Consider the following 25,224-nt stretch of genomic DNA (forward strand, 5'->3'; position numbering starts at 1 on the left):
AAAAACAAAAACAAAAAAAGAAACAAGATTAAGAACATAATCTCTTTTTATTTTGGTAACAATGTATATACAAGAATGAATAATTGACTAGTTATATAAAAGAAATATCATCAATTTATACAATACCAACGAAAATTTAGCACCATATTTGAATTAGCCATAAATTTAAAAGCACAGCTGAAAAGTTAATGTAAATGTAACTCTGACGATGAGATATATATATATATATATATATATATATATATATATATACACACATACACATATACATATATTTAAACTTTCGAAGATTATATTACCTTCTAGAACAACATAAAGCAATAGTTGGAATCGAATATATATGATGAATAATACCAACAATAATCCAAGCTTCTGTGAAAATTGGTTGTTGACAATGAGAATTTACACAAATAGTGGCAGGTCCATTTATCAATAGATTATATGAAGCACAGTTTATAGAGGACATTAAAAAATCAAAATTTCTTTTAGTATGTCGTTTGTAAACAATTTTAACGTTTATAGGAGATGTAGAAATATTAAGTATATGCTTATACCTAAAACAAAATGTTATAGATTCATCTGTAGTTTCATTTATAATTGATTGTATATAAAGTTGCTGCAAGCATCAGCAAAAATTAAGTATTGCATACTTTAGTCTGTAAACTTTTCTAAGGGCAAGTTCCCACAAAGAGACAGTTTTGTTTTCATTAACATTGTGAACCCTTAAAATTTGCCTTGGTAATTCAATCACTATACTTTTGTTACATGATGCATCTAGTTTTATATTTAATTTGATATTTGCATTCAATGATTGATTATCTTCGCATTTCAATTTGAAACATCTGTAATAAACATGGAACAAGTTTTACATTTTAAATAAGCAGAAGGAAAATTTATTAACATGTCAATAATTTTCTATAATTGATAAAAATGAAATAAGTTGGGTACATATACTTGCTTATAGCCTAGGATATTCACTGAATCACCAGTGACTGACGTGTGAATTTGGTATGCCAATTGGATGAGGACAGGATAAGATAAATAATTTAAATATTCATTTGCATCAAATCTTATGCAAGGAGATGATAAGAAACCATTTAATGGTAAATACTTTAATCTGTATCAAAAATGATATATATTACAAAGGATAATATGATTGATATATTACAAATTCTAATGGATGTAATTTCTTATGTCTACGTGCATGTGCATGATACAATAGAATGTAGTAACCTGTTTGAACACACTGAAATCACTGATACTTTAGGAGCCAATGTCAATCTATTAGGTAGTTCCTTTAAATAATTGTTATCTGCATTTAATTCTTTAAGCTTTGGTAATGAACCAAGCCACTCTGGTAATGCTACAAATTCATTTCCCGAAAGAGATAATACTTCCAAATTATGAAGTTGGCTCATTTCTGTTTTGTAAATTGAGGGGCAGTGCTCTTTGTATTATAAGAAAATAAATTATGAGCTAGAAGTTATTAAATTTCCTAAACGTATACTTACCCATTGGTAATTTTTTTATGTAATTATCATTAAATAACAGTGATTCTATATTTATTAGATTACCAATAGAGGCTGGTATTTCTTTTAATTTGTTTGCACTCAAATCTAATACAGTCAATTGGGACATATTGCCAAGTTCTATAGGAAGTTCTTTAATAAGATTACCATAGATATATAAATTAGTAACATTAAATAATTCTATAATCCAAGGGGGTAAAGTGGTAAGTTTATTCCATTTTAAATATATCTCCTGTATGTGGCTGCCATATTTTCGTATGATTTCTGGTAACTCTGTGAGTCCTCGACAGTTCCAGTGCAATATTACTTTCTCTTTAACCTCGTTCACCATTTCTGCAGGATCTAAGTCCATCTTTAAACGAAGATTAATCATAATATTTTTCAAATAGTTAAGTATCCGAACAAATGTTGTTTCAAAATAATCACCTTATCATTGTAATCGCAAATAAACTCTTTTTATTAGATATAAAATTACAAATATTATATCGTCAATAAATATGTCGCACGACAAATTTTATTTTTCGTATACTTGATCATTTGGATAGATTCTAATAAAGGTTTTGTCAACTATGTTTTTCTTCATCTACCAGCTATCACGGACATGCTTAAACATTTTCATCTTGTGTAGAGATTTATATGTTCGAGATTAATAATAATAATGAATCAATTTAATTCATGGAATTTTTACTTACATATATTTTATCGAAGATATCCTTGTAATTTGGATGCATCTACAGATGTTCATCACGTGAAGTATATCTGTTCTCTGTTTTAAGTGATTAAAAAACTTGCATATACATATTTACGTCTATGTTATAGATTTTAGAAATAATTTTAATGTAAATTTAATTAATATCATAGGCAATACTTCGTACTCAATAGGAGTTAATAATAGATCGAATTCGCGATCATAGGTATCGCAATGTATATGTTTAGATAGATGTGTTTCATTTGTAACGACTCGAATTACAGCTGATCGTGAAGCTTATATCGCCATCTGCAGATGCTTTTCTGATGTGGTGTGTGTATATATATATATATATAATATATACACAATAGAAGCAGCTTTCCCATGTATATAGATGACGTCCCAAGTAATTTCTTAAAAAAAGCTATCAAACAATTTTGTTTTTGTTACATTATTTACAATAAAAAATTATTACATTCTTTTGTAATATTATTTATAATAAGATTTAAAGAATTTTATGAATATTTTTACATGAAATATTCTATTGCTTATATATTTTATTCTACTGCTTATTATATCGTATTGTTGCAAACTTTATTAATTAGTGAGATAGACGGTGAAGAAGAGCTTAACAGATATAGCATTAAAAAATATAGAATGCACATAATAATATTCTCTACACGTTATATTTACGAAAAGATAAATATTTTCTCTAGAAATTACTTCTTCCTTTTCGTGTTTTCAATCGTTTCATAACATTTTGCGATGGCGCCCACGTCTTTAATGATCGTCTAAATTTACAAGCCCTATGCCGGTGTTAATTTTCACGGAAAAAAACGTTTACAGAATATTTTAAATACAATATAATATTCTAATTTGTTAAAGTATTTTATTTGAAAAATGGACTTGGCTAGAAGTGCATGGAGAAAGTCAATTTTTATATATAAAAATAGTTTACAAACTTCTTTGAGAAATAGGTAAGTGTTACATAGTATCATAACCTTAAAAGTGAATTTTAATTTGATTTGAAAAGAACACGTGTCGATTACAAGTTATTAATAATACATATATCAGTTAACAAAAATTATTTATATTTTATAGCAAGTATATATTATAAAAATGCAGGATATATGAAATCCTTGAATTGTCTGTTGAATATTAGTAAATATATGTTTACACAAAAATTGTCTATCAAATCTAAATAATTATATTTGTAAATATATATGATTCTGATATTCCAGTAGTAGCACACCATCAAATATAGCTGAAGTAGCAGTTTTTTCACGCGATGGAGATTCTGGGTTAACTGTTACGGATGCTGGCGATACAAAGCCAAAAGATGATATGATTTTCAATGCTCTTGGGGCGACAGACGAGCTATCTTCTTATATTGGATTGGCAAGAGAATTTGCATGTGATAGTAAAGTTGAACATCCTTATGTTGATAAACTTAAACGGGTACAAATGATATTATTTGATTTGAATCATGCTATATCGAAGTCAATACCAGGGAAAACAAAAACATTTGAAAGCCAACACACTAAAGATCTTGAAGAATGGATTTTAGAATATGCTAATCAATTGCCCCCACCAGAAGATTATATTATTCCTGTAATATATATTATTATCTAAATACTCTTTAAATTTAAACCTAATATAAAATGTATTTATAAATTAATTATCCTACCTTTATTGTATTAGGGTGGTGGAAAAGCTTGTGCATCTCTTCATGTAGCACGAAATGTATGTAGACGAGCAGAGAGAAGTATTACGTCTTTGGTGCGCAATGGTGCTTTAGATAAGGAAGCACAAACATATTTAAATAGATTGTCAGATTTTCTTTTAACTGTATCACGTATTGCTGCAAAATGTGATCAACGTACAGAAAACATTTATATTCCTCGAGCAGAAGTACAAGAAGAGAAATAAGTGACTGATCTATATAAATATGAGCAGACTACATCGACATCTTGTATTACGGATATACAGATATTATTGAAACTATCTGCACAAATGTAAGTGATAGTATCAATGTTAAGCATTATATATTTATGATTAATTCTTTAAGCATCTTATAAATATGAAAGATGTATGTTCTTTAGGATTATTAATTAATATTATAGATGCATTTTTTGTAGTATGTAGAAAAATATACTAATTTACATAAATCAGGACTTACTAAAAATATTCCATAGAAGTGTATTATTTGTTGTGAAATTATTAAAGCATTTTTATAGGAATTATGAATCTAAACAAGGTAGATAAAAAATTATACAAGGATGATTTTGCGTCATTTCGGATAATCTTATAGTTAGATGCAACCCCTGAGAGAGTAGGATTTTTGACAAAAAAATTATGCAAATTATACCACATGAATGAGTTAAATAATGAAGTAGCAATTTTGTATGTGTGTTAATGTGCGTGAGTATATATATATATATATATATATATATAGAGAGAGAGAGAGAGAGAGAGAGAGAAAGAGTATTGAATTTCATTATTAAATAATTTATCTTGTATATCAATTATGTACACATATGAAATGTTTACTAAAACAAAATAAAAAATCTTAATAACTTCTTATGTAAATACATAAAACATCTATGTTTCAAATAGATATTTAGGTTATTAATAAAAGTTATTTGTATATTTAATTGTAAATAAGTTTTTTAGCTGAGTTATCTAATAAATACATAAAAAGTTCTATGAATGTTTACATTATAATAGTATAATGTAAAAGCAGAATTAAATAATACATTTATATTTTAAATCTTATAGCACCAAAACTTGTACAATACAAGATGTAACATTTCTATGCATTACTTTTTTAACAAGTTAGAGCAAGATTCATTTTATATAATTAAAAGTATCTTTACTTTTTGTTTTTTAAAATTTATTCTAAAACTTCATCTCCTTCTGCAATTTCTTTTAAATTAAGCAATTCTAGTAATCCAGTACGCTTTGTTTCAGATCTTACTAGTTCATCTATTTCTCTAAACTGACCAGGATCTATCAGACAGATTAAATCTAATGTTCCATTGTCCCAATTTTCGCTTTCCATTTTTGTTGCTAATTTAATAATTTTTTCTCTTAACTTTCTTGCTTCTTTCCCAGATATTGTAACTTTTAGTCTCATCTGTGCTCGTTCTAATGGCATAACAGCCTTAAGTTGTGGAATAACGTCTAGAGCTTGCTGTTTCGCATTTCTATTGGGTTTAACTGAAAAATGTACATCTTTCATAGCCTTTTCTATCATCGATACTGGATATGGTCTCTTTGACTCTGGATTTACACATTTATCAGCAATCGTAGTAGCAATATCTTTAAACATGGAATCTAGTGCTAGATGTCTTTCTTTATCAGAAACTTGGAGTTCACCTTTTTCAAGAATTGTCTTGCAAATTTCTGTCTGATCGTCTGTACCAAATGATTTTACAAGGTCTTCCTTTTTGGCTACTTGACCTTTAGATACGTTTGTAAAAACCGTGTGAGTTTGAAGCACTTCGTCTATATCTTTTTCTCTGTAATAATGTTTTGTTATGAAATTTATAGGTTAAGTTCAAACGCATTGATCGACATAAAAGTGATAATAATTATTATTAATGTATATATATATATATTAATGTTATAAAGATAAAGTTCTTACAGTTTATTTCTCCATGAAATTACTTTATTTTTGTAACATGCTATTTCGAATCTTTTGCCAGTTTTTTTCATTCGCACAATTGCAACATTCGTCAATCTTATTTGGTTCGTCGGTGTGAATATCTTAGACATTTTTTAATGTTGCAATATAAACTTTTAATATTTAATAAAAGCAATATCGCGTTACGAAATTATATACTAATATTAAAATTATAATAATATATACGAAGAAATAATAATTTATTTTATATATGTTTCCACCCTGATATATACACGAAAAATGCGTTGAAATGCGTCTCATACCGGTGTAATTGGAAATGTCGACTTTCGATGTATCGATTTGTAAAGAGATTCAAATATAGTATTGCAGTTAGTTTGATACGCATCCCATAGGGGACGACATGTGTGTTAAAGCGCGCGTAAATTACACGGGTATCTCCAGACTGTGATAATGTTATACGCTTTTAATACAAAAAAGAAAACTTTTGTTTCTTGTTTGTATAGAATGTTTGTATATCGAGATTACGTATGTATATTATTTGGACGTAGAAGATGGCGAACAACGACAAGTGCGATGATTACGACTAACGATTAAGAAGTAAGTAAATTGAAACGGCCGTGATATCATACGCACTGAAGTTCACCAATAAAGCCAGAAGATATCGCGAGGAATGAAGTATGCGCGCGCGCGCGCGCGTACGAACGAACGATAAACGCATGCGCATGAAGCGCCTTGCGTGAGACTGTATCGAACATGGCTGCCACGAGCGCGATGCCGTTAAAGGTGCGCGAAAAATGATACGTTTTCCGTCGTCCTGACGGCGGGATCCTTTTTAAACGAGTGCACGGTGATAGTGATCGTTGTCCTCGAGGTTAGGAGCGAACGGAGAAGGATTATCATGGCATTGGTCACAGTGCAGCGTTCACCGAGCGTGTCGAGTTCTCCCCAGAGTTCGGTGAGTTTTGTGTTTCTTCCAAGTACGTCAAATGAATATATCGATGCAACATGATAGCGTCCCTCGCATTTTTTACATGCTAGATCCAACTTCTATAACGAGTACCTTGTATTCAACGATATCTCTTTAGAATAAGATACGTATCTTAGAAAATACTCCTTGTTATGAAGAAAAAGAGATGGAGAAAGAGAGGGAGAGAGGGAGAGAGAGAGAGAGAGAGAAAGAGAGAAAGAAAGAGGCAGATGGAGAGAGAGAGAGAGAGAGAGAGAGAGAGAGAGAGGGAGAGAGAGAGCTAGGAGAGAAGTGAACGAGAAAGAGGGAGACACAAGGTATGAAAATGATAGATCCCTTTCCATATTTGACGGTTTTAAAATACGAGCGTGATTATACTCTCGAACGCTTTCGGAGCTATCGTTCTGTAGCGTATGTAGATACGTATGAAAGGAGAGAGTGAAAGAAACGGAGAGTGTATCGTGAGAGGGGGGAGGGTCTGAGAGAAAGCGAGATGGAGATTTTCTGTTGGCGGTAAACAAAGGGATCGTCACCGTCACGATGCTCATCTTCTTCATTCGCGATTGCATTGTCGTCGGAGAGCCAGACATTTTTTATTAACTTTGTCTTTTACTCGATCTAAATTCAGTCATTTCGACCACGCAGGTGTTATTTATCTCTTATTCCTTCTAATTACATGTATTTATTTCGCAGTTCTCTTCGTCGTTGCACTTTTACCACGAATAGAAATCATTCGTATTAATAAAGGCGAAAACGTATGGGCGAATCCGCAATTTTGTTCGTTTCGAAAGATTTCTCGTCTCACGGAAGATAAACGAGTAGGAATATTTATCGATTTGGAAATCTATCGATGATGAGAAAGTACTTACATACTTGTATGTCGAATATTTTTTATTTTATTGAAAATTAATTTTATTTCGAATGACGCGCGCGAGCTCTAATAGGATCCATATCGACTTTTACCGACGAGTACTATTGGTGGAAATGTTTGAAATAAGCTCCATTGTGATAGGTCAAGGGCGCTGCGACCATCTCTCTCTTTCTCTCTCCCTCCCTTTTCCCCAATCGGCCTGTAAAAGGGACGCGATAATTCAACTTAGAGATTGATCATTATATTTCTAGAATGTCTTGTGATAAATAACAAATTTATTCGAATAATCGAGTTTATATCGATTTAGAATATCAAAACTTTTTATAAATGCATAACGAAGATCGTTATCTCTTGTATTTGCGCATATTGTATGTAGGTATATGTACGTGTACGCACACACTAATTAGGTATTTAACTCTGTCATGCCTTATCGGATCGCTTTGATCCCCGCTAGATATACGGAAGTTTCGAGGAAATCTCGAGTTTCTGTCGACGTTGGTCCGTTATCGATTTTTCTCGTACAATAGATTGATAAGCTTCGGATATATCTCGATTATTTAAAGCTGATTAATCGATCGTTTGTGGAGGACGGACGATCGTGCACGACTATTTTCCTTTTATTCGAGTTTCATTTTCTGCGAGAAAGAAGAAAAGGGATAAATTATCGAACGATCGATCGATCCGTCACGGTTTGCGTTTAATTGCGAATCGTTGCCGGTTAAATGCGATACAAGTTGAACGATCAAGATCGATCATGCGCACGATCGCTTGACCGTAACACGCGCGCAAGCTTCCGCATCTTTTAAATATCGATAACTTCTACACGCTCGGTTTGAGGCGAGTGCGAGCGATCGTAAAAACGCTTGTTTCACGATACCGAGAAAATAAACAGAGCCGATAAGAGAAGATTAAAAGATCACTTCCATCGTGATGTACGCGATTGCTCTATCCTTGATAGTTTAATTCCTATCAGACAAGCGCTATGTAACGATCTCGTTACTAGGAGATTAAAATGAACAATGTGTCAGTGCAAAATGAATCATTCGGCAGAGTTAGTACGAAGTTAGACAGCCGCGTATTTCTGCGGAATTTTCAATGAATCGAAGAAAATTGACGATATTACTTTGTATAATAGTATGCACGTTATCTCAAAGTAGTTGTAGAAGGAGAAGCGTCGCGACGCCGAGTATGCATTCTACTCATGCACATAACGCGCGCGTTTGAGAGGGTGCACTATGGAGGCGCTGCTGTGGAGGTAGCAGCCCTTCTACGGACTCCGCTTCGTATCGTCCGATTCAGTCGGTTCGCCGCCACTCGGCACGACGGTGAATTGCGCGCGGAACATCGGAGGAGCCACTTCTCTTTCTCTCTCCCTCACTCATTTTTCTATAATTTGTCTTTATTTTCTTCTTTTTCTTGATTGTCTTGGAAAAACAATTTCTTCTTCTGGCCGTATCGATTTTTCTCCTCGCACTAGTATGTGAAAAAAGAATCTCGTTCAGTGGAAAACCAGTGAAAATAAATAAGAGGAAGAATGATACTTTTGAAGCAAAAGAATGCGATCCATTATGGTTTACCGCCAACGCCGGCACCCAAGCCACCGTCACCTTGGTCCAGCATACTCTGGGGCGACGAACGTCGACCTCGAGGAGGAAAAACGGCACGAGGCGCGCGCGTCATGCAACTACGCGACAAGGTCATCGCAAAAGTAAGCTCTGAGAAGGATAAGTCGTGGAAATGGTTTTTTTTAAAGAGCCAAAAAAAAAAAGAATACTCGTCGATTCCTGGGTAAATTTCGAAACGCGAAAAAAGCTGGCAGGAACAATAGATCGCGAAAGTATATAGGTAGGAACATAGTAAGCGCTAGGAGATTTTCTCTAAGCGAAAGAAAGCGAACGCGAAATGCCATGGTATTTCGAGTATTGTCTGCATCGCTGTTCTCACGTTACATCTTTACTTTAAGGGGAGCGGCGTATCTAACTATCTTTGCTAATAAATTTTCTTCCTGCTCTTCCTTATTCCACCTCTACTCTTCTTCTTCGGTCGCGCACTGATTTAAGCTCATTTGTTGCCACTGTCTCTTTGTGAACATAATTGCGCTTCGCTTCTCGTAATTAGACCGATCTACTTGGAAAAGTTCACGTAACTTCATTGTATCGTTAATGGGCAAAATAGAAAGGAAGAAAATTCTTCCTTTCGTTGAACCGAACTCGCACTATCGTCCATCATCACCGCAAAGAAGTTAACGCGATGAAAGTATGTACACGCACACTCGCTTTAGAGAAAGAACGAAGGAAGACAGAGTTGTCTCTACACACGAGTTCATTTATCGGGATAGAACATTATTATGTAAAGACTTATCTTTTCTTTCGATCGTTTCGTATATTACGTGTAGAAAAGTGATCAAGAATTCGAATAAGAGATAATTATCCAGATAGAGTATTACGCGATTATGTTGGAGCGATTATTCGTCGAGTAATCGATTTTAAACAATCGAGATCCATGCATTCCATCGATCGTCCTTTCGTTATGTACCAAATTAAAAAAAAAGAAAAAAAAATTCTATGTTACGTCAGCTACGTTACAATCGAGAAGATAAAACGTCTCCGTGGACTCCTTAAGGGGCGAAGTTCTTTTCGCGAAGAGATCTTATCGATCTCTCGAAGGAGGAAAAATCCTATCGACGAGTTTCTCGTAGATGCCGTGAGAAAGCGAAACCAATCCGGTGGATACTACTTAGCGAGAGGACGGGTGTGTTATATACAACTACATATATACATACACACTGGGACGATACTTTAACATGTGCGAGAAAGAGAGAAAGAGAAATTCGATGGTGGATTATTCACGTGGGACGAGTTGAACTTTTCTGCGATCGCATCCGCGTTTCGCCGACAACGAACGTAATAACGTATATTCGTACGTTGTGTGTGCGTGTGTGTATGTGTCGATGTATATATATGTATGTATATATATATATTAAGAAGATAGATCTGAAACGTGCCCTCCTTTCCAATAAATACAACCATTTGTTCTTCGTTAATTTACATTCGCAACGTATACTTTGAACAGAGAGAGAGAGAGAGAGAGAGAGAGAGAAAAGGTTTTTAGTTTTCTCATTGCATTCTCTAGTCAGGTATCTTGAAAAGGAAAAAGATAAGTCCCCATAGATCGACGGGTAAATTCGTGGGGTTCACGACGAAGCTTTACATTCGGTTCGTGTATTCGTCACCCTTTTGATATTCTGCCTTTTAACCAATTTTTCTATTTCACCCTCACGCACGTGTTGCTGCTATGGCAAATCGAACATCAGGGTTATAATTTCGGTGGAACTTTTTAATAACATTTTATTTTATCATTATATATTTGCATATTACATATCGAGATAAAACGTGTTGTGGTTCAACTTGATACAATTGTTCATACCGGATGATGAATCGTCAACAGGTTTACGAGCGACGTCGTAAAAGGTGTATCCTCATGGGCACGATCAAAAGTGAAAATGGGAAGCGAGACTGAAAAGGTTGCTGCACGTTTCGTGATGCAACGCGGATCGTGGCCTAGAAAGGTAGAACTACTTTGTTCGACGATGCAACCGTTTATATTCCGGCCGATATTTTTCCGAACTGTAATTTCATGAATTTATCCTTCGTGCGTAAAATAAATTCTCTGGAGAAAGCTAACGAAGGAAGAGTCTCTCTCTCTCTCTCTTTTTCTCCTTTTTATTCTCTGATAATATCGTCTATCTATCTTTCTTGCGTTAACGTTAATCCGCTGCTTTTTCGCGAACGCCAAAGTCAAACCTTTGCCTTTAAATTCAATCGATGATAGGTGTCTACTGTCCGTATTCTCTTTTTTTAATAGCAGTCAGATCATGTAGAAAATAGAGGGGAACAATTTTCAGAGTGCATAGACGGTCTTTGCGTTAAAATCATCCTTTTTCATGCTCTCCGGTTTTCACGTACGGCACGATGGTATGCGAGGGTTCTTTGTCGGCGAAATGTTGGATTAGGTAGCTGCGAGAGGATTGACAAAGGAGCAGTGTGAAAACGCGCCTTTACACCGATATTTACACCGGATGTGTTGTGTGGATCTTTTGTCGTCGAGGGTATCTTTTCTCGAGGAACGTTAACGTTGATAAACATATCCAGCTTGTAATTTTCCTACTTAATTCCGCGCGAAAATTTACGTTAACACGCTCGTTAACACGATGTTCACGTAGGGCAGCTTCTATGAATCTTTGTCTCGTCGACGACCACATATAGATACGGATCGAAAAATCTTCCCTCTTGGCGATATTTTTTTTTGCATATTTTTCTTAACAAAATTGAATTTATTTCCCTTGTAAGAACGCATCTCGTTAATATGTCGCATAAATTTTGTAGCTTTTGATCTTTGTCACTTTTTCAGATTTACCTACCGCACGGTAGCGAATTGCCTCGTCATATTCTCGTTAAAACAAGGCCATCGATGATATATCGTTCATTCGTAACGACTTTCGTTCGTATTTGCCGGTTTCCTAAAAAGGCATCGCCATCTCGTTCGTAATCGTTTATGGATAGTCTCTCGGTCTCAATCGCAAATGCAAAATAAATCGCGCGTAATTTATCGATCGATCACGAAGAAATCCTATCGAGATTTCTTTTTTGTCGCTAAGACGAAACGATTGATTAATTTCAGGTTAGCTTCGCATTGTTGGTATACCGCCGAAACGAGTAAGATATCAAAGTTTGACTAAGTTAATCGCACATGGCTAGCTAAGAGTCGGAAAATCGACGCGACTTTCTCAACTCTGGAGGTCTCTCCCATCTGCCGAGTTTTCTTTTTAGTCGAGAAGTTATGCGAGAGGTCATGAACGGAAAGTCTTCTCCATCACGAATATTCCGTTTCATTAGGTTTCATACCTGTCTGTCTGTACTCGTGAAAGGAATTATTTATTTCACTCGTCTTGATTGATGAGTACGAGTTGGAATCGGAAACTCATTAGAGACGTTAACGATAAGCGAATGAATTAAGTTCGAGTTTTAATGAGCGTTTTATTGAAAATTACAGATGGAGCTTAAGTTTCTTTTTCCTTTTCTTTTTTATCGTATACGTGTTCACAGTTGTTCTTTTCTTCTTTATTTTTTCCCTCCCCCCATGTTCCTGTCCACTGCAGTAGCAGCAGCCTGTTTGCCTATAGTATTTCGAAGGAGAGAAGATTAGATTTCTTCCATCGTAGTTATTAATAGTCGCGAGAAAGGAGATAACGATTGCTCGAGTCGTCGAGCGAACCCAAATACGGGGTGTAACTCCCTCTTTCTCCGTCGTTCTATGTTTTCAACTCTTTGCTTGATCGTCGTAGCCACCACGTGGGTTTTGCTTGCGATGGCCGGCATTCAGTTCGCCTTGAAAGCCGCAATTAAAAAGCTACGGCAGCCTCCTTGCCGGTTTCTCTCTCTCTCTCTCTCTCTCTCTCTCTCTCTCTCTCTCTCTCTCTCTCTCTCTCGCACTGCGGGGCGAGGCGCGCAATCTTCTTTTCAGCAAATGAAAGGTTCTATTTTAAGCACGAAGCGGCCAAGCCGAGACTGGAAAATTGCACCGTGGTACTAATAGCCGGCGCTATTTTATGCGCTCGCACGATAAATTTCCTCTCTCTCTCTTTCTCTCTCGTAGTTCAGCCTAACGCGTGTATGCGTGCCACGTTGTTGTATCCTCTCCTCCCCATTTTCAAGGATAATTCCGTGCCAAAGGATCTCTCGATCGAAGCTTTACGATCGCGAGTAACGCGAGCCTCGACCATGTTCGAGAATTTCAATCGCGTCTTTTCGAACCGTCGACGAATCATTTTTGTCGTTTAACTTCTATTATCGGCCGATCGAATTAACCTCGAGCTTCTTACATCCTCCTCGTCCTCCTCGTCCTCCTCCACCTTTCCTGATCCTCATTTTGCCTTGCACCTTCAGAGGATCTCGATCGAGATGGAAAGGAACAGAAATGATGTATGACTTTGTTCTTTATTTCTTTTTCTTTCACACTTATTTCCAGGGCATTCGCGTATACCGTGACGTCGCCGTTTCGTCGCGAAAGTCTTTTCAACGCGACGGGTAAACAAAAAATCGTCCCTATTCGATATATCGATAGATCAACGTTAAACTCGAATAATAAAAATCTCTATTTTGATCGTGTTGGTCTTGTCTGGGTTGTCACGGTTTCATTCAGATCACGCGGGGCAAAGAGAAAAAATATAAGAGAGGAGGAAAATATTTCGCTCGATCACGATGACTTTGTAGATCATCGCCGTGTAATCCAAGGAAAGTGGAGGTACCAGGATGATTCTGCGAAAGAAGAAATTCCGCGATTTCGCGAATTTCATGTCGGCTCTCGTTTCTCCTCTTGTTTTTCTTATTCTTTCTTTCTTTCTTTTCTTTACTTTCGTTCTCGTGCTCTCACAGTAGGTACTTTGAGAAATTCCTTGGGAGATCGATGCACGTAAAAGTGACCGTAAATTCTCGGAGAAAGAAAAGGGAAAGCCATGTTCGTACATACGTTGGAGTTTTGTACGTACGTGACTACGTAAAACGCATCCCCTCGTTCTTGATTTCGGTGCCTGGTTATCGTCTTTTATCATATCGTAAAAGGCTTCCCATCCTGCTACGGCACGACCCTTACTTCCCTCCCCCTCCCCCCCTAAACGTGTACGACTAATCCGTGAGAGACAAAGGAAATGCTGTGCGTCCTCGTAGAATCGATAAAGTTCGTCCGTGATGTTGATAAAAATCAAGGCTCGTGCCTGAGATAAAAGTGCTCGTTTAAGTCCTCTTATTATCGGACCCGGGACTTTGAGCTAGTTTAGGTCTCTTTTACTAATCGTCATTTTATCTCACTTCATCTCCTTGATAATTAATATATTATCTGTTTGGAAGGAAATCAGAATTCGATTAATACGCCGAGACGCGGATGACGCGTAGACACGATAAAACTCATCGTAATCCAATGATCCTCTTAGAACACGAAGGAAACCTTAGGCGTTAGAAACGATTTGGTTGAGGGCGACATATCAATCCCTCATAAATTTAACATTTCTTTCGTCGACTATCGTATTACCTTCGACGCTCATCTCGTTTATATGCAGACAAACTTTCTAAATTTTATATATTATTCTGATGAATTTTAAATTCATCATTCGCACAAATTTCATAGATACGACCTTTGAATTAGAGTACGGAACGAGAGCTTATCTCAAAGTGAGATCCTTTCTGTGAGGGATGCTCGATGAGAGAATTCCGAGGATGACTAACCCCAGTTTGTAATAGTAGTAGTAACAGTGGTATTATAGGTCCCCTTCTATCGAGCGTAGCGAGTTTTGAGGGACGCGTAAAGGGGTCGTCCAAACACGTACATATAGGTATACACACGTATATGTACAATATATCCAAGTAGCATGCACTTTGCATACGTTGAATGCTCCATGGGCCACCGAGTGCACTCGCGTTCTGAAGGGGTAGTTGCATTTTTCTAGCGCGTCGAAAGAAAGAGAAGGAAGATTCGGAGGGCTCTGAGTGGAGGAAGAAAAGAGAAAGAACGAGTTCGAGGGTACATGCTCGCCTATTGATTTTGAAGGCTCGTTTTCTGCGTGACGTCCTCGACGATACGCTCGCTCGGTATTCTGGCTATTTATGATGCGCTTTATTAATAAAAGAACCGCTTCTTCCTCTCTCTCTCTCTCTCTCTCTCTCTCTCTCTCTCTCTCTTTTCTCTTTTCCTTTTTCTTTTTTCGCTCAATGATCATAAATGCCGAGTACTTAGCTGTGCGCGCGTGCACGTGTGTGTACGCACTCACACGGACATATCGTGTAAGGGTATCAGTTCACTTTCCTAGGGAATTATCTTTCTTTTCGGTAGCGATGCAATTTCTTGAAATATTTATTCGACTTCACTCTTACCTGTTTTCGCATTATAATCCCTTTCGAATCGTTAAATGCTACTACGAGTCGGATCGTACGTACAGCTGTACGTACGTTTTAAGAGAAACTTTAAGAGGGAGTTTTCAACTTTGAGCCCCAACGCGCACAACTACCTCGCCGGCTGACAAAGGAAAATTTAAAACAGGTGCCTCCTACGTAGTAGTTCGTTTTCCCGTAAGCATACTAGAACGCATTTATACATACATATAATCGACCGTGAGGTCGTTCACGTTCTCCACTCATTTCTGACATGGTTTTATTAATAAGTGTCACCGTTCTTTTATGACGCACACCGAGCCTTTGTTCCAATAAAAGGAAGCCATTCGAAATGCCACGTACGCCAGCTCGTTCCATATGAAAATTCGTTCACGGAATTTCTACCTCGGTTTTACGACCTAATCCACCTTTGTTTTTCAAGACGCAATTGTATTTTTATTATTCAAGCCTTGTCCCGAGCAATTTACAATTTTTCTCACAATGTAAACAAATGCTTGTAACGTAAATACCATCGTGTACTAATGTATTCCTCTCTTTTTTTTTCTTTTTTTTCCAGGATTCAGGAGCCGGAGCGCCGGCCGATGACGATGACGGAGCGAGAAGTTGCAAAAGGTGAGTTGCCGAAAGATTTTTTTTTTTATTCCGTACGTCAAAGTTCGTCCAATACAGGAAGTTTAAAATCGTAAAACGTATTCGAGAATACTCGGACTAGCCCGTAAATAAGACGTCGGCGTCTTCAAAGCATCTCGATTCATACATATTTATAGTCGTATTGCGATATATGAAAGAGAAAATGCATCGAGCTTATCTTCTTCTCTCTAATTCAGCAGGTGACCACGATTCAACCGATTTGATCTTTGATTTTAATCTCAAGACGCATCTGCAAAAAAAAAGGTCTACGGACCTTTCTTTTCTCACGAGAGTACTTTTGAAAAAATAATAGAAGAACTAGTAAGACTCATTTCTCTCGCTAATCTCACGTCGAGAAGACTTTAATGAACGTCCTCGCGAGTTCTAGTTCGATAAGATCGTATCAGGGCCATGTCATAACCATTAAGACACAGTGTCGTCCTTCCATAGAGTGAGAGAGAGAGAGAGAGAGAGAGAGAGAGAGAGAGCGCATCGTCCTTTGGTCGGACGAAGAGAAAACTCGTAGTAGTGGAACTCGTGGACGATGCCTGGCCGATATATCGAGATAAGAGATCTAAAATGGTGCAACATTGGCTACCGGTAGGCAGCTTTTAACTTTCTCGTTTTTCCTTGCTAACTAATTTATCCTATCTCATCCTCAACCCTTTTTTTCTCTCTACTTTACACCACGTTCATCTAATATCGTTAGGAGAACTCGTTTTCCAACGTAGGATCATCGAACTTTTCACCTTTCTACGTAGATATATGCAAGGCAGCGAGTTAATGTCGTTATCGTGTTTGCTGTTCGTTAAGGGATCTTCGAGTCGGTTAGTTTTTGCGAGACCTCGGTGACCGCTTCATAATGCTTATCATGAAGAAAATTAGAATTTAGCTCTTCTACGTAGCTGTTATCGAGTATTGACTTGCTTTCATTAACAAGCCTCTCTCTCTCTCTTACACCGCCCTCCCTATTCCTTTTTTTATCTTCGCTTCTTACCTTACAAAACGATCGTATTATCCTATTAATAGCTTAACGGCTATGGAGTCTTCATCAAAAACGTGACCTATTAGGATGCGATAAGAAATGAGAAATAAAATGACATTGATGTGAGTTAGCGTAGCAAATGGCGTCGAAAGGAGTTACGGTGTACGAGTTAGTTAGCTTATTTCGTTTCTGTTGGATTTACTCACGCGCGCCTGGTTCGTGCAGCGGGTTATTTAATGCGATTAAATATCTATCAGTATATCTTTCTTTCTCTCTAAGGAAATAGACTTCCTCCTTTTAGCGATGATTCAATTAAAGCTACTTCTCCGCAACGAAGAAGAAAGTCATTTCTCAGTGCGAATTTCCTCCATAACGTAAACACAGTCGCACGTTAATTCGCAGACGGCTTAGTCTCGCGTCTCAGAGAGCAGGAAGCAAGTGAACTCCGCTCTTTGCTTCCTCGAGCTATCTTCTTCCACCCGCTGTTGCAAGGTAGCCTTCTTAATCATCGTCCGACTTTCTACTTGGAGTCTTCGTGCAATAACCCGTCGTCTCAACGATGACGACGATCAGGAGAACGAGAACAAGAAGGAGGAGGAAGGGAGGAAGCTTTTCGTGGAAGGAGAGACAGACAGTAGTCGCGGAAACGCGGAAATTACACCAGATTTCTCGTTTTCCAAGCGGATTTGACTTTCCCCCTTTCTCGGCTCAGCCCTCAACCTAAATATATTGCATACTTTTAATTCCGGAAATTGTTCATTTTAGCGAACGATTTTCTAATCGTTCTCTTTCTTTTCTTTTTTGTTTCTTTTTCTTTTAAAATTCGTTCGTTCGTTACTCGAGTAGGGATAAATCACGCGATCTCTAAATCGAACGAACTACCGTAACTGGCTACCGTTTTTGGCAGAAGCTCGCACCGGTGCTGCCACTACTTGCTATTTTCGATCGTAACGTAAGAGGAGCGTATCCGATACGTGAACTTTAACACTCATGAGTTCGAGTTAAAGGTCAGGCGTGAGGTACGAGATAATCCGACCTAGATCTATCGACGCGAAGCGTCCCGAATTTTCTTCTGACCTTCTTATTCTATATTCCATACGGATATAGAGAACGAATGTGTTGTAGTTCTCGGATAGTCAGGGCCCTACGATAAACTTCTTAATGCTTCTCGATATTTCGAGAGGGAGAGACAGAGAGAACATCTGGAAGACGAAACGCGCTGACCCTCCCCGAAGCTTATACTCGCGATTATTTTCTTGCTGCTCATACTACCAACGTCCACGCCCTCCTGCGCGTTCCACACGTGGGAACTTAGTTACACGTGGGAGAGGGGGGGTCTGCTTTTCTTTTTCAAAACTTTAAGCCAGTTATTACATTACATTATTATTTGTATACGCATAAAACAATATCGAAAATTTCCCATAGTAACTTGACGCGAGACGGGGTGAGAATCCATGTAAACATTTCTGACGTAGACTCGCGTAATTTCTTATGGTAGATAGTTCTATTCGTTACGACGATTTTATACGGAGATTTATACGAATATTAATCGAGATTTATGCGCATTTTGAAAGGAATCGTCTGGCTTGGATGTTTAACTTGCCGACTTTTGCGTCGAACTTGAGTTGTCTAACGTACGATCAGAATACGCCTTAAAACGAGTTATCCGTTTTATATTACATTTGTAATTATTTGATAGGATTAATCGGTACGTGCCCCGGTAGCTTCCCTTTCGTTTTTCTTCTCGGTGAGTGCGCGTGTGCGAAAAGCATCGTTCTTTATCGATCCATCGTCCGAGGAAAACCTCGATCTTTCGAGGTCGAAGGCGACGAGGCGTATTGAAAGTCGCGGAGACACCGTACGAAGATCGGAGAGGTGAGTAACTCCGTGACGGACACTAATGAGTTTGCGGTCGGTCTTTAAATCGACGATAGGTCACGCGGAACGTGAAAGTGCGCGCACCGCAAAGCACTCGCTCTTCTCCGCTCGCGCGAAAGATCCGATCGACGGAGGAGGATACGTCAAGATCTATCCAATACTTACTCTCTTTAGAATCGAGAATCTATCTCGTGATGATACTCGATGAGACCTTCGGGGAACGATTCAGAACGAGAATAGAACGGGACGTTCATCGATTACCTTTATACCCAATTAATCCATATACATACTCGATACTCTCTACCAACGTTTAAATTATATCAAATATCAGTGTTCGTAAATCTATGAAATTTTTTCGGTCATATCGATGAACTTATTAAAGAATTACGCCTTCGATTCTTGTACTCGGACGTACTTTGATCGTTTACCGACTTCTTGCTTCTCGATACATTGTTTAACATAATGTACCGTTCCAACGATCGTAAAGCACCGTTGGGACTGCCTCATAAATCATCGTACTTGAATTGACCACTACGAATAAGGACGAATAATTCAAAGGGAAACTATCGTTCAATGGGAGTGCTCGAAGGTGTTTCGAACTTGACCATTAAGAAGGAATTTTATTGCCTATCTTTTCCCCTTCGATGTCTCGATAAATAATGAAAGAAGAAAATAAGAAAAATAACAAAAGCGAAGGAAAGAAAGGTATCGCTTATTATTTCGACGCTTTCTCCTTAATAACACCTTCGTTGAACTTTCTTGTTGCACGATTAGCGGTAAACTGAACCTAGCAAACAATCTTTTCTTCTATCTATTTCTCAAATCTAATTTCAAACGCGAGAATCAGAACGGAAACTAACCAATTTTTTTTACCTTCGCGCAGCCAGATCTCGTCCAAATCGATTTTAAAATCGTAAACGCGGTGGTACAGTTGACTTTTTCTTTTCTCTCTCTCTCTCTCTCTCTCTCTCTCTCTCTCTCTCTCTCTCTCTCTCTCTCTCTCTCTCTCTCTCCCTCCGTTGATTTTTCTCTCGCTGTCATTCCTAGTGTACGTGGCTTTCTAAGTCACGCGTTACCTTTAAAATTCTTCGAGAGTTCGAGGGATCGATAGGAACGCGCAGCAGGACCCTTGTTGACACAGTGTACCGAATATTTCAACAACCTAAATTGTTCTAACCGGATCGTCGTCGCGCGGAAATAGACGAACGAGAAAAGAAATTAGATGGAACATTTGGTACGCGTTGGGCAACCTTGATCGAGATCCATTTCTCATTGTTATACGAGTCGAATAACAATGGTTGACGTCTTTCGATGGAAAAAGAAAGGAAAGAAAAAGGAGGAAGAAAAAAAAGATTGGTCAAGTACGAGGAGAAATTCCAAAATTGGCGCCATTATACGTATGCGATCGCACATAAGTAAGAGGACCATACCCGGATTTCAGGGAGACGACCCTGAACCAAATTTTGCATTCGCAATTTGGTCGAGAAACGAGGATCATCTAGATCGTAATCGCGTCGCATGCCGAAACTTTCGTGTTTAATTGTTTGGCGAGTCGCTCGCTAAACTCCATGGTTTCGTGGGACGAAGGCAGACGATTGTCCGTTCTTAGTTCAACGGGAGGAAAGAAGCCTTGAAAGAAAAACCGCCTTTGCAAAGGCGTATTGTAATTATCGTATTTATGGCGTACTCGACACGGTACTCTTATCCAAAGGATTATAAAGACTATTAAATCAAAAATTATCTCTCTTACATCGCACATTGTCGAGTTGACTATAATCCGTCGATCCGTTTACCTTCGCTAGAGGGGAACTTCAACACAAGTGGACGTAGATCGGCGAGGAAGAACCTTGGACGAGCGAATTTCTTCTAATATCTGGAATCGTTCGTTTTACAACGAACCATAAATTTCCGCTCGTTATCGTCTTATAGACGGGATTTCCTATCGTCGCGATACCGATCGAATCTATCTCGATCGAGGTAGGTTCGAGAAGATCCGTTTGTGCGAATAATCGTTGTGACGATTCGAGGAAAGATTTCGGGGAAAGAGAATGTCTTACGGCGAACGGTCTTTCGAATTTCTGCCACGACTTCTGCCAATGTAGCGTACCTCGTGTCTCGTATGGAATGTCGTCGAGTGTTTAACTCCTAATAGTGACTCACCAACGGAGATACGATGATTCGCGGTCTGTGCTTAATATCTGATATCAAACATAAAACGCTCGTCAAACTGTTGTCCTCGTAAACGATTTTCGAGATAGCTCGCTTCGATTACCATCTAAGGTAATAAGTCGCACCTGTGCCGCGTCTCTTATTCTTTGAACTTTGTCAAAAATTCTTGATAAAAATCTAATCGACCGGAGGGATGATAGTTCGAATAAGAGTAATCGGCGGGGCGGTGCTTGGATGCGAAATTAAAATTGCTCTCGCGTGACAATTCTCGGAGAGAGAATAATAAGAAAAGGCTAACCTTTTCGCGCTTCGTCTTTGCATACTCCCATGTTGTTGCTCGTGGTGTAGCGCATCCGGATCTCGTAACGGGAGCGACGAGCACGCCCGGAAAGTTGAAACATGTGACTCAGCATTCGAGACTCCAAGGTGCTGACAATTAAGCGGCGCACTGCCTGCCTGCCTGCCTGCCTGCCTGCCTGCCTGCCTGCCTGCCTGCCTGCTTGCCGCCGGGACGATGATAATTATTTTCGTCACGATATCCGGGGAGGTCTCTCCTCCTTCTCTTTGCGTATTGCTCTTTCTTCTCTCGACATTCCTACGATGAGACAGTGGGACCCTCGGTAAAACGTCAATATTATTGTCATTTCTCTGTTACCACTGTGAATAAAATAAACTCTGACTGCTTTAACGGATGATCAAAAACAAGTGGAAACGTTGCCATTTTACTTTCTATTATTCTCTCGATCAACGAGTTCCGGAATCGATCATTGCCAACGATCGATAAACCGGTATATGTCATTTGATTTCCAATAAATTTCGTTAACCTGTAACGTCGAATTTGTCGATCGAACTTTACATTTCACAATTTACGTTACCCAATCCTCTCTATTTATACACTCGAGTACTTTTTAGAATCGAATCGATTATCTCGTGCGACGACGTTAGGCCTTTTTATTACATATCTCTTTCGCCGATCTCAGGCATGGCGGGACGGAAAAGTTACGAGTTAGAAAGTTGTTTAAAGGCCTCTCTCTCTCTCTCTCTCTCTCTCTCGCTGCGTTTCTATCGTGTGCGCGTACACGATAGAAGCGCAGTTCGTATAATAGAGTAGTGGATACGTACGCGATGCTCGAACGATTCCTTTGCTTTCTTCGGTGGTGGAACCTTTAATTGCTCGCCCGTAAATGGCATTAACGCATCGTTACATGCGATGAGGTAACGATGCGCCGCTTGTGCGGTAACGACTCCGCGTATAAAATCGCGAACGATAACTAGTCTCGAAGGCGCTCATTAGTAACGCCGAACAATTACTAAAGAATATAAACTACCGAGTGGGTACACGGCACTTTTGAAAGAAAAACCATCTTCCTCGTCCGGTCGACTACGTTATTAACTATTATTCATAATTTTTGAGTAGGCATCTCCGTGTCATCGGGATGACATCAGAGATGGAAGAGAAAGGATCGTTATTCCGAACAAAATCTATACTACGTGAATTTAAGAAGAAGGAGAAGAAAATTGGATTCGTATAAGTATAGAACGCATGAAAATTCTATCGGAGGAAATAGTAGGAGGAAAGAAACTGTAAGATAAAAATGCGTTCAATTGCGTTCGCTATATGTACCATAAAATCATCCCTCTTTTATTTTTTCTTCCTCGCTATCCTATGAGAGGGAAGAGATGATATATTTAATCCCTGGGATTTTCCTTCGTAGAAAGGTCACAAACCCCTCGGATAATTTGTGTCCCTTCAAGGTCAAACGAGGATGGAAAAGAATAAAAGAACACACATTTCCACGAATCTTTTACGAGCGATTCGTCGTCGTTCTTTCTTATTATCTACGATAGATAAGTCGAAATTACAAAGGATAAAACGAGAGAGAAGAAATTATAGATTATGTTTTCGCGAGGGACGAAATAATTCGAAAGTATGATATTTACGTACGTTATATACACGCGCACGTACAGTTAGGAAAGTAATTAGGCGAGTAGAGGACGCAATCGATCACGATCGTCTGTCTTTGGTTTGCGTGAGGCGCCGTAGCTACCCTTTCGACCGGAAAGCACAAAATAAATAATTCATGCTTTCCAAAATTGATCACGAAAAGAAAAAAAAGAAAAGAGGGTCCTTATCGTTCGTTAATTATTTTTTACTTCTTTCATTATTTATTTCTCGCTTCGTATCTATTTTCTCGACATTGTTCGATCGATAACGCGACTTATCAAGAAAGGATTTATTTTCAAGGCAAGCAACGAGGTCACTCGTTTATTTCTTGCGCTTAATTAATAATCATTAATTGTGACGATGTACGAGATCAGAAAGATCTTCTGTTACTTTTACGTGTGCTATTATCGATTCTATCCGTGAACAAAAAGTTTTAATAGGCATATGAATATTCAAACAGTAATGGATGGAAACATGAAATGAGCTAGGGTGAGGGAATAGTTTTCGAAACTTTTCTCACGAGTACGAAGAATTTGATCTTGCGATGGTGCTTACGTGTTCCCCATCTCGCGCCTGTGCGAGAGGGAGGGAGAGAGAGAGAGAGAGAAGAGGGATGAAAGATCGAGGCTCCAATCTTCTCCGTTTTTCATCATTGATATGCAAGACGCGAGAAGGGCCCCGGTGTGATGAGAATCTCGATATCGGTATCTCGCATATTCCACCTTCTCCTCTTTTTCATCCTATCGCCTCGGATATTTTTACTAAACATTTTTATTCCGTAATTCCTGTTTTATAACTCGATGACGGATTTTTGCTCTTGGTATGTTTCTCGACGAAGAATTAGAACTTTATTATACGATTCTTCGATTTAACGCTAAACGTTGAAGAAGATTATAGAATTAATTAGAAATTTCGTTCAGACTTTGAAGTAGTTTTTTAAATGTTGCAACAAATGCAGCGTCGAGTAGTTGAAAGGAAGTATCGGGTGACTTGGAAATTCTGAAATTAGCGTCGCGCCGTTCTCATTACGATTTCGTCTCTTCTCGTGCGCTTAAAGTGCTCTCTCTCTCTCTCTCTCTGCCTTTCTCTACGTGCGTGTATACGTATTCATTGATTTTTTCGTTCTGGCTCTCTTCAGAGAGGTCGTCAACCTCGAGGCTCGTGCAGCAGTAGCAGCTGCTGTTGCTACTGCCGCTAGATTCTTCGGCGTACTCCTGTTTATCGCTAGCTTGTCAATGAGCCGCGCTTAATGGTAACGTACGAAACGAGCGTAATTTATTTTCCTATCTCCGATTGAAACTTTTCTTCGTTGGACAGCATCCGAGGAGATGGAGAGGAGGAGAAAGAAGAAGAAGAAGAAGAAGAAGCTCGTGCACGTCGATGTTAATTGGCGTAGGACAAAGTGATCGACGGCCTATCGGCATGCTCGAATAGAGTCACGGACGTTGAACGATTCGCCAACTCGAAGATTTTAATCATCGAGACGCGTAGGAACGTTATTTGCCCCTGCGTGAAATCTATCACGTTTATCTATTTTTTCGTTTAACTCGCTTTGTTCGACAAACGATGAAAAATCAACGTAAGATGTAGCTACGCGATACATGCTCGACGATATAATCAGCTCATTCAATCATCGTTATTCAATCATTTAACTTTTACGACATTCATCGATCGCGCGATCAAATATATGTAGGTATGTACGATTTTTAGAATGATATTTAACCATTAAAGGAACCTCGTCGTGCAGATACTTGTAAAAGATAAACGGTTAAAAGACATCTTCTATCCTCGTCGATGTCGATCATTTATCGCTTCGAGCATGAACCTCGGCCTCCCTGATAATAGAGCATTTTTTTTTACCGAACATAAGATAAACCGGGTGTTGCACTAAGATAGCTTACTTACGTACAATTCATTCTCGTCAACTACGAATCCTTCTAGAGCTGTACAAATACGTAAATGTTTGGTCTTAT

At 38.3% G+C, this 25,224-nt stretch overlaps 4 protein-coding genes across 9 annotated transcripts in view; 2 read left to right on the forward strand and 2 right to left on the reverse strand.

Annotated features, from left to right (window-relative positions):
* Positions 1–28: 28 nt before the first annotated feature.
* On the reverse strand, positions 29–2,601 carry LOC124429487 (leucine-rich repeat-containing protein 28-like). Of its 4 annotated transcripts, none has more exons than XM_046974832.1 (8): positions 2,222–2,599; positions 1,956–2,133; positions 1,512–1,881; positions 1,234–1,447; positions 959–1,117; positions 651–842; positions 300–554; positions 29–177 (listed from the first exon to the last, which is right to left on the reverse strand). In XM_046974832.1, the coding sequence occupies exons 3-8, from the start codon at positions 1,879–1,881 to the stop codon at positions 111–113; spliced, it is 1,257 nt and encodes a 418-aa protein (XP_046830788.1). In that variant the 5' UTR covers positions 1,956–2,133; positions 2,222–2,599; the 3' UTR covers positions 29–110. The 4 variants fall into 4 exon arrangements, with proteins under 4 accessions (XP_046830788.1, XP_046830789.1, XP_046830786.1 ...); XM_046974833.1 differs by having other exon boundaries at positions 1,956–2,148; XM_046974830.1 differs by lacking the exon at positions 1,956–2,133 and having other exon boundaries at positions 2,222–2,601.
* Positions 2,602–2,733: 132 nt separating this feature from the next.
* On the forward strand, positions 2,734–4,796 carry LOC124429491 (corrinoid adenosyltransferase-like). Of its 2 annotated transcripts, XR_006943469.1 has the most exons (4): positions 2,734–3,194; positions 3,459–3,828; positions 3,919–4,232; positions 4,455–4,796. XR_006943469.1 is itself a non-coding variant. In XM_046974836.1 (3 exons), exons 1-3 carry the CDS (start codon positions 3,118–3,120, stop codon positions 4,144–4,146), a joined length of 675 nt encoding a protein of 224 aa, XP_046830792.1. In that variant the 5' UTR covers positions 2,735–3,117; the 3' UTR covers positions 4,147–4,796. The 2 variants fall into 2 exon arrangements, 1 of the variants encoding a protein (XP_046830792.1); XM_046974836.1 differs by having other exon boundaries at positions 2,735–3,194; positions 3,919–4,796.
* LOC124429490 (ribosome maturation protein SBDS) lies at positions 4,710–6,192 on the reverse strand. The gene is made up of 2 exons (XM_046974835.1): positions 5,864–6,192; positions 4,710–5,738 (listed from the first exon to the last, which is right to left on the reverse strand). Exons 1-2 carry the CDS (start codon positions 5,992–5,994, stop codon positions 5,111–5,113), a joined length of 759 nt encoding a protein of 252 aa, XP_046830791.1. The 5' UTR covers positions 5,995–6,192; the 3' UTR covers positions 4,710–5,110.
* Positions 6,193–6,588: 396 nt separating this feature from the next.
* LOC124429482 (protein phosphatase Slingshot homolog 2) overlaps positions 6,589–25,224 on the forward strand; it is a 68,159-nt gene continuing 49,523 nt past the window's right edge. Inside the window, exons 1-2 of one of the 2 annotated variants that reach the window (XM_046974817.1) lie at positions 6,589–6,818; positions 16,201–16,256. In XM_046974817.1, coding sequence (XP_046830773.1) covers positions 6,762–6,818; positions 16,201–16,256 — 113 coding nt within the window. In that variant the 5' untranslated portion in view covers positions 6,589–6,761. Of the gene's footprint in view, positions 6,819–9,001; positions 9,410–16,200; positions 16,257–25,224 lie in introns of those variants that run through there. The other variant, XM_046974816.1, reaches the window with a different exon arrangement.

This window comes from Vespa crabro, chromosome 15, assembly GCF_910589235.1.
Source record: "Vespa crabro chromosome 15, iyVesCrab1.2, whole genome shotgun sequence".
In the NCBI taxonomy this organism is placed as follows: domain Eukaryota; kingdom Metazoa; phylum Arthropoda; class Insecta; order Hymenoptera; family Vespidae; genus Vespa; species Vespa crabro.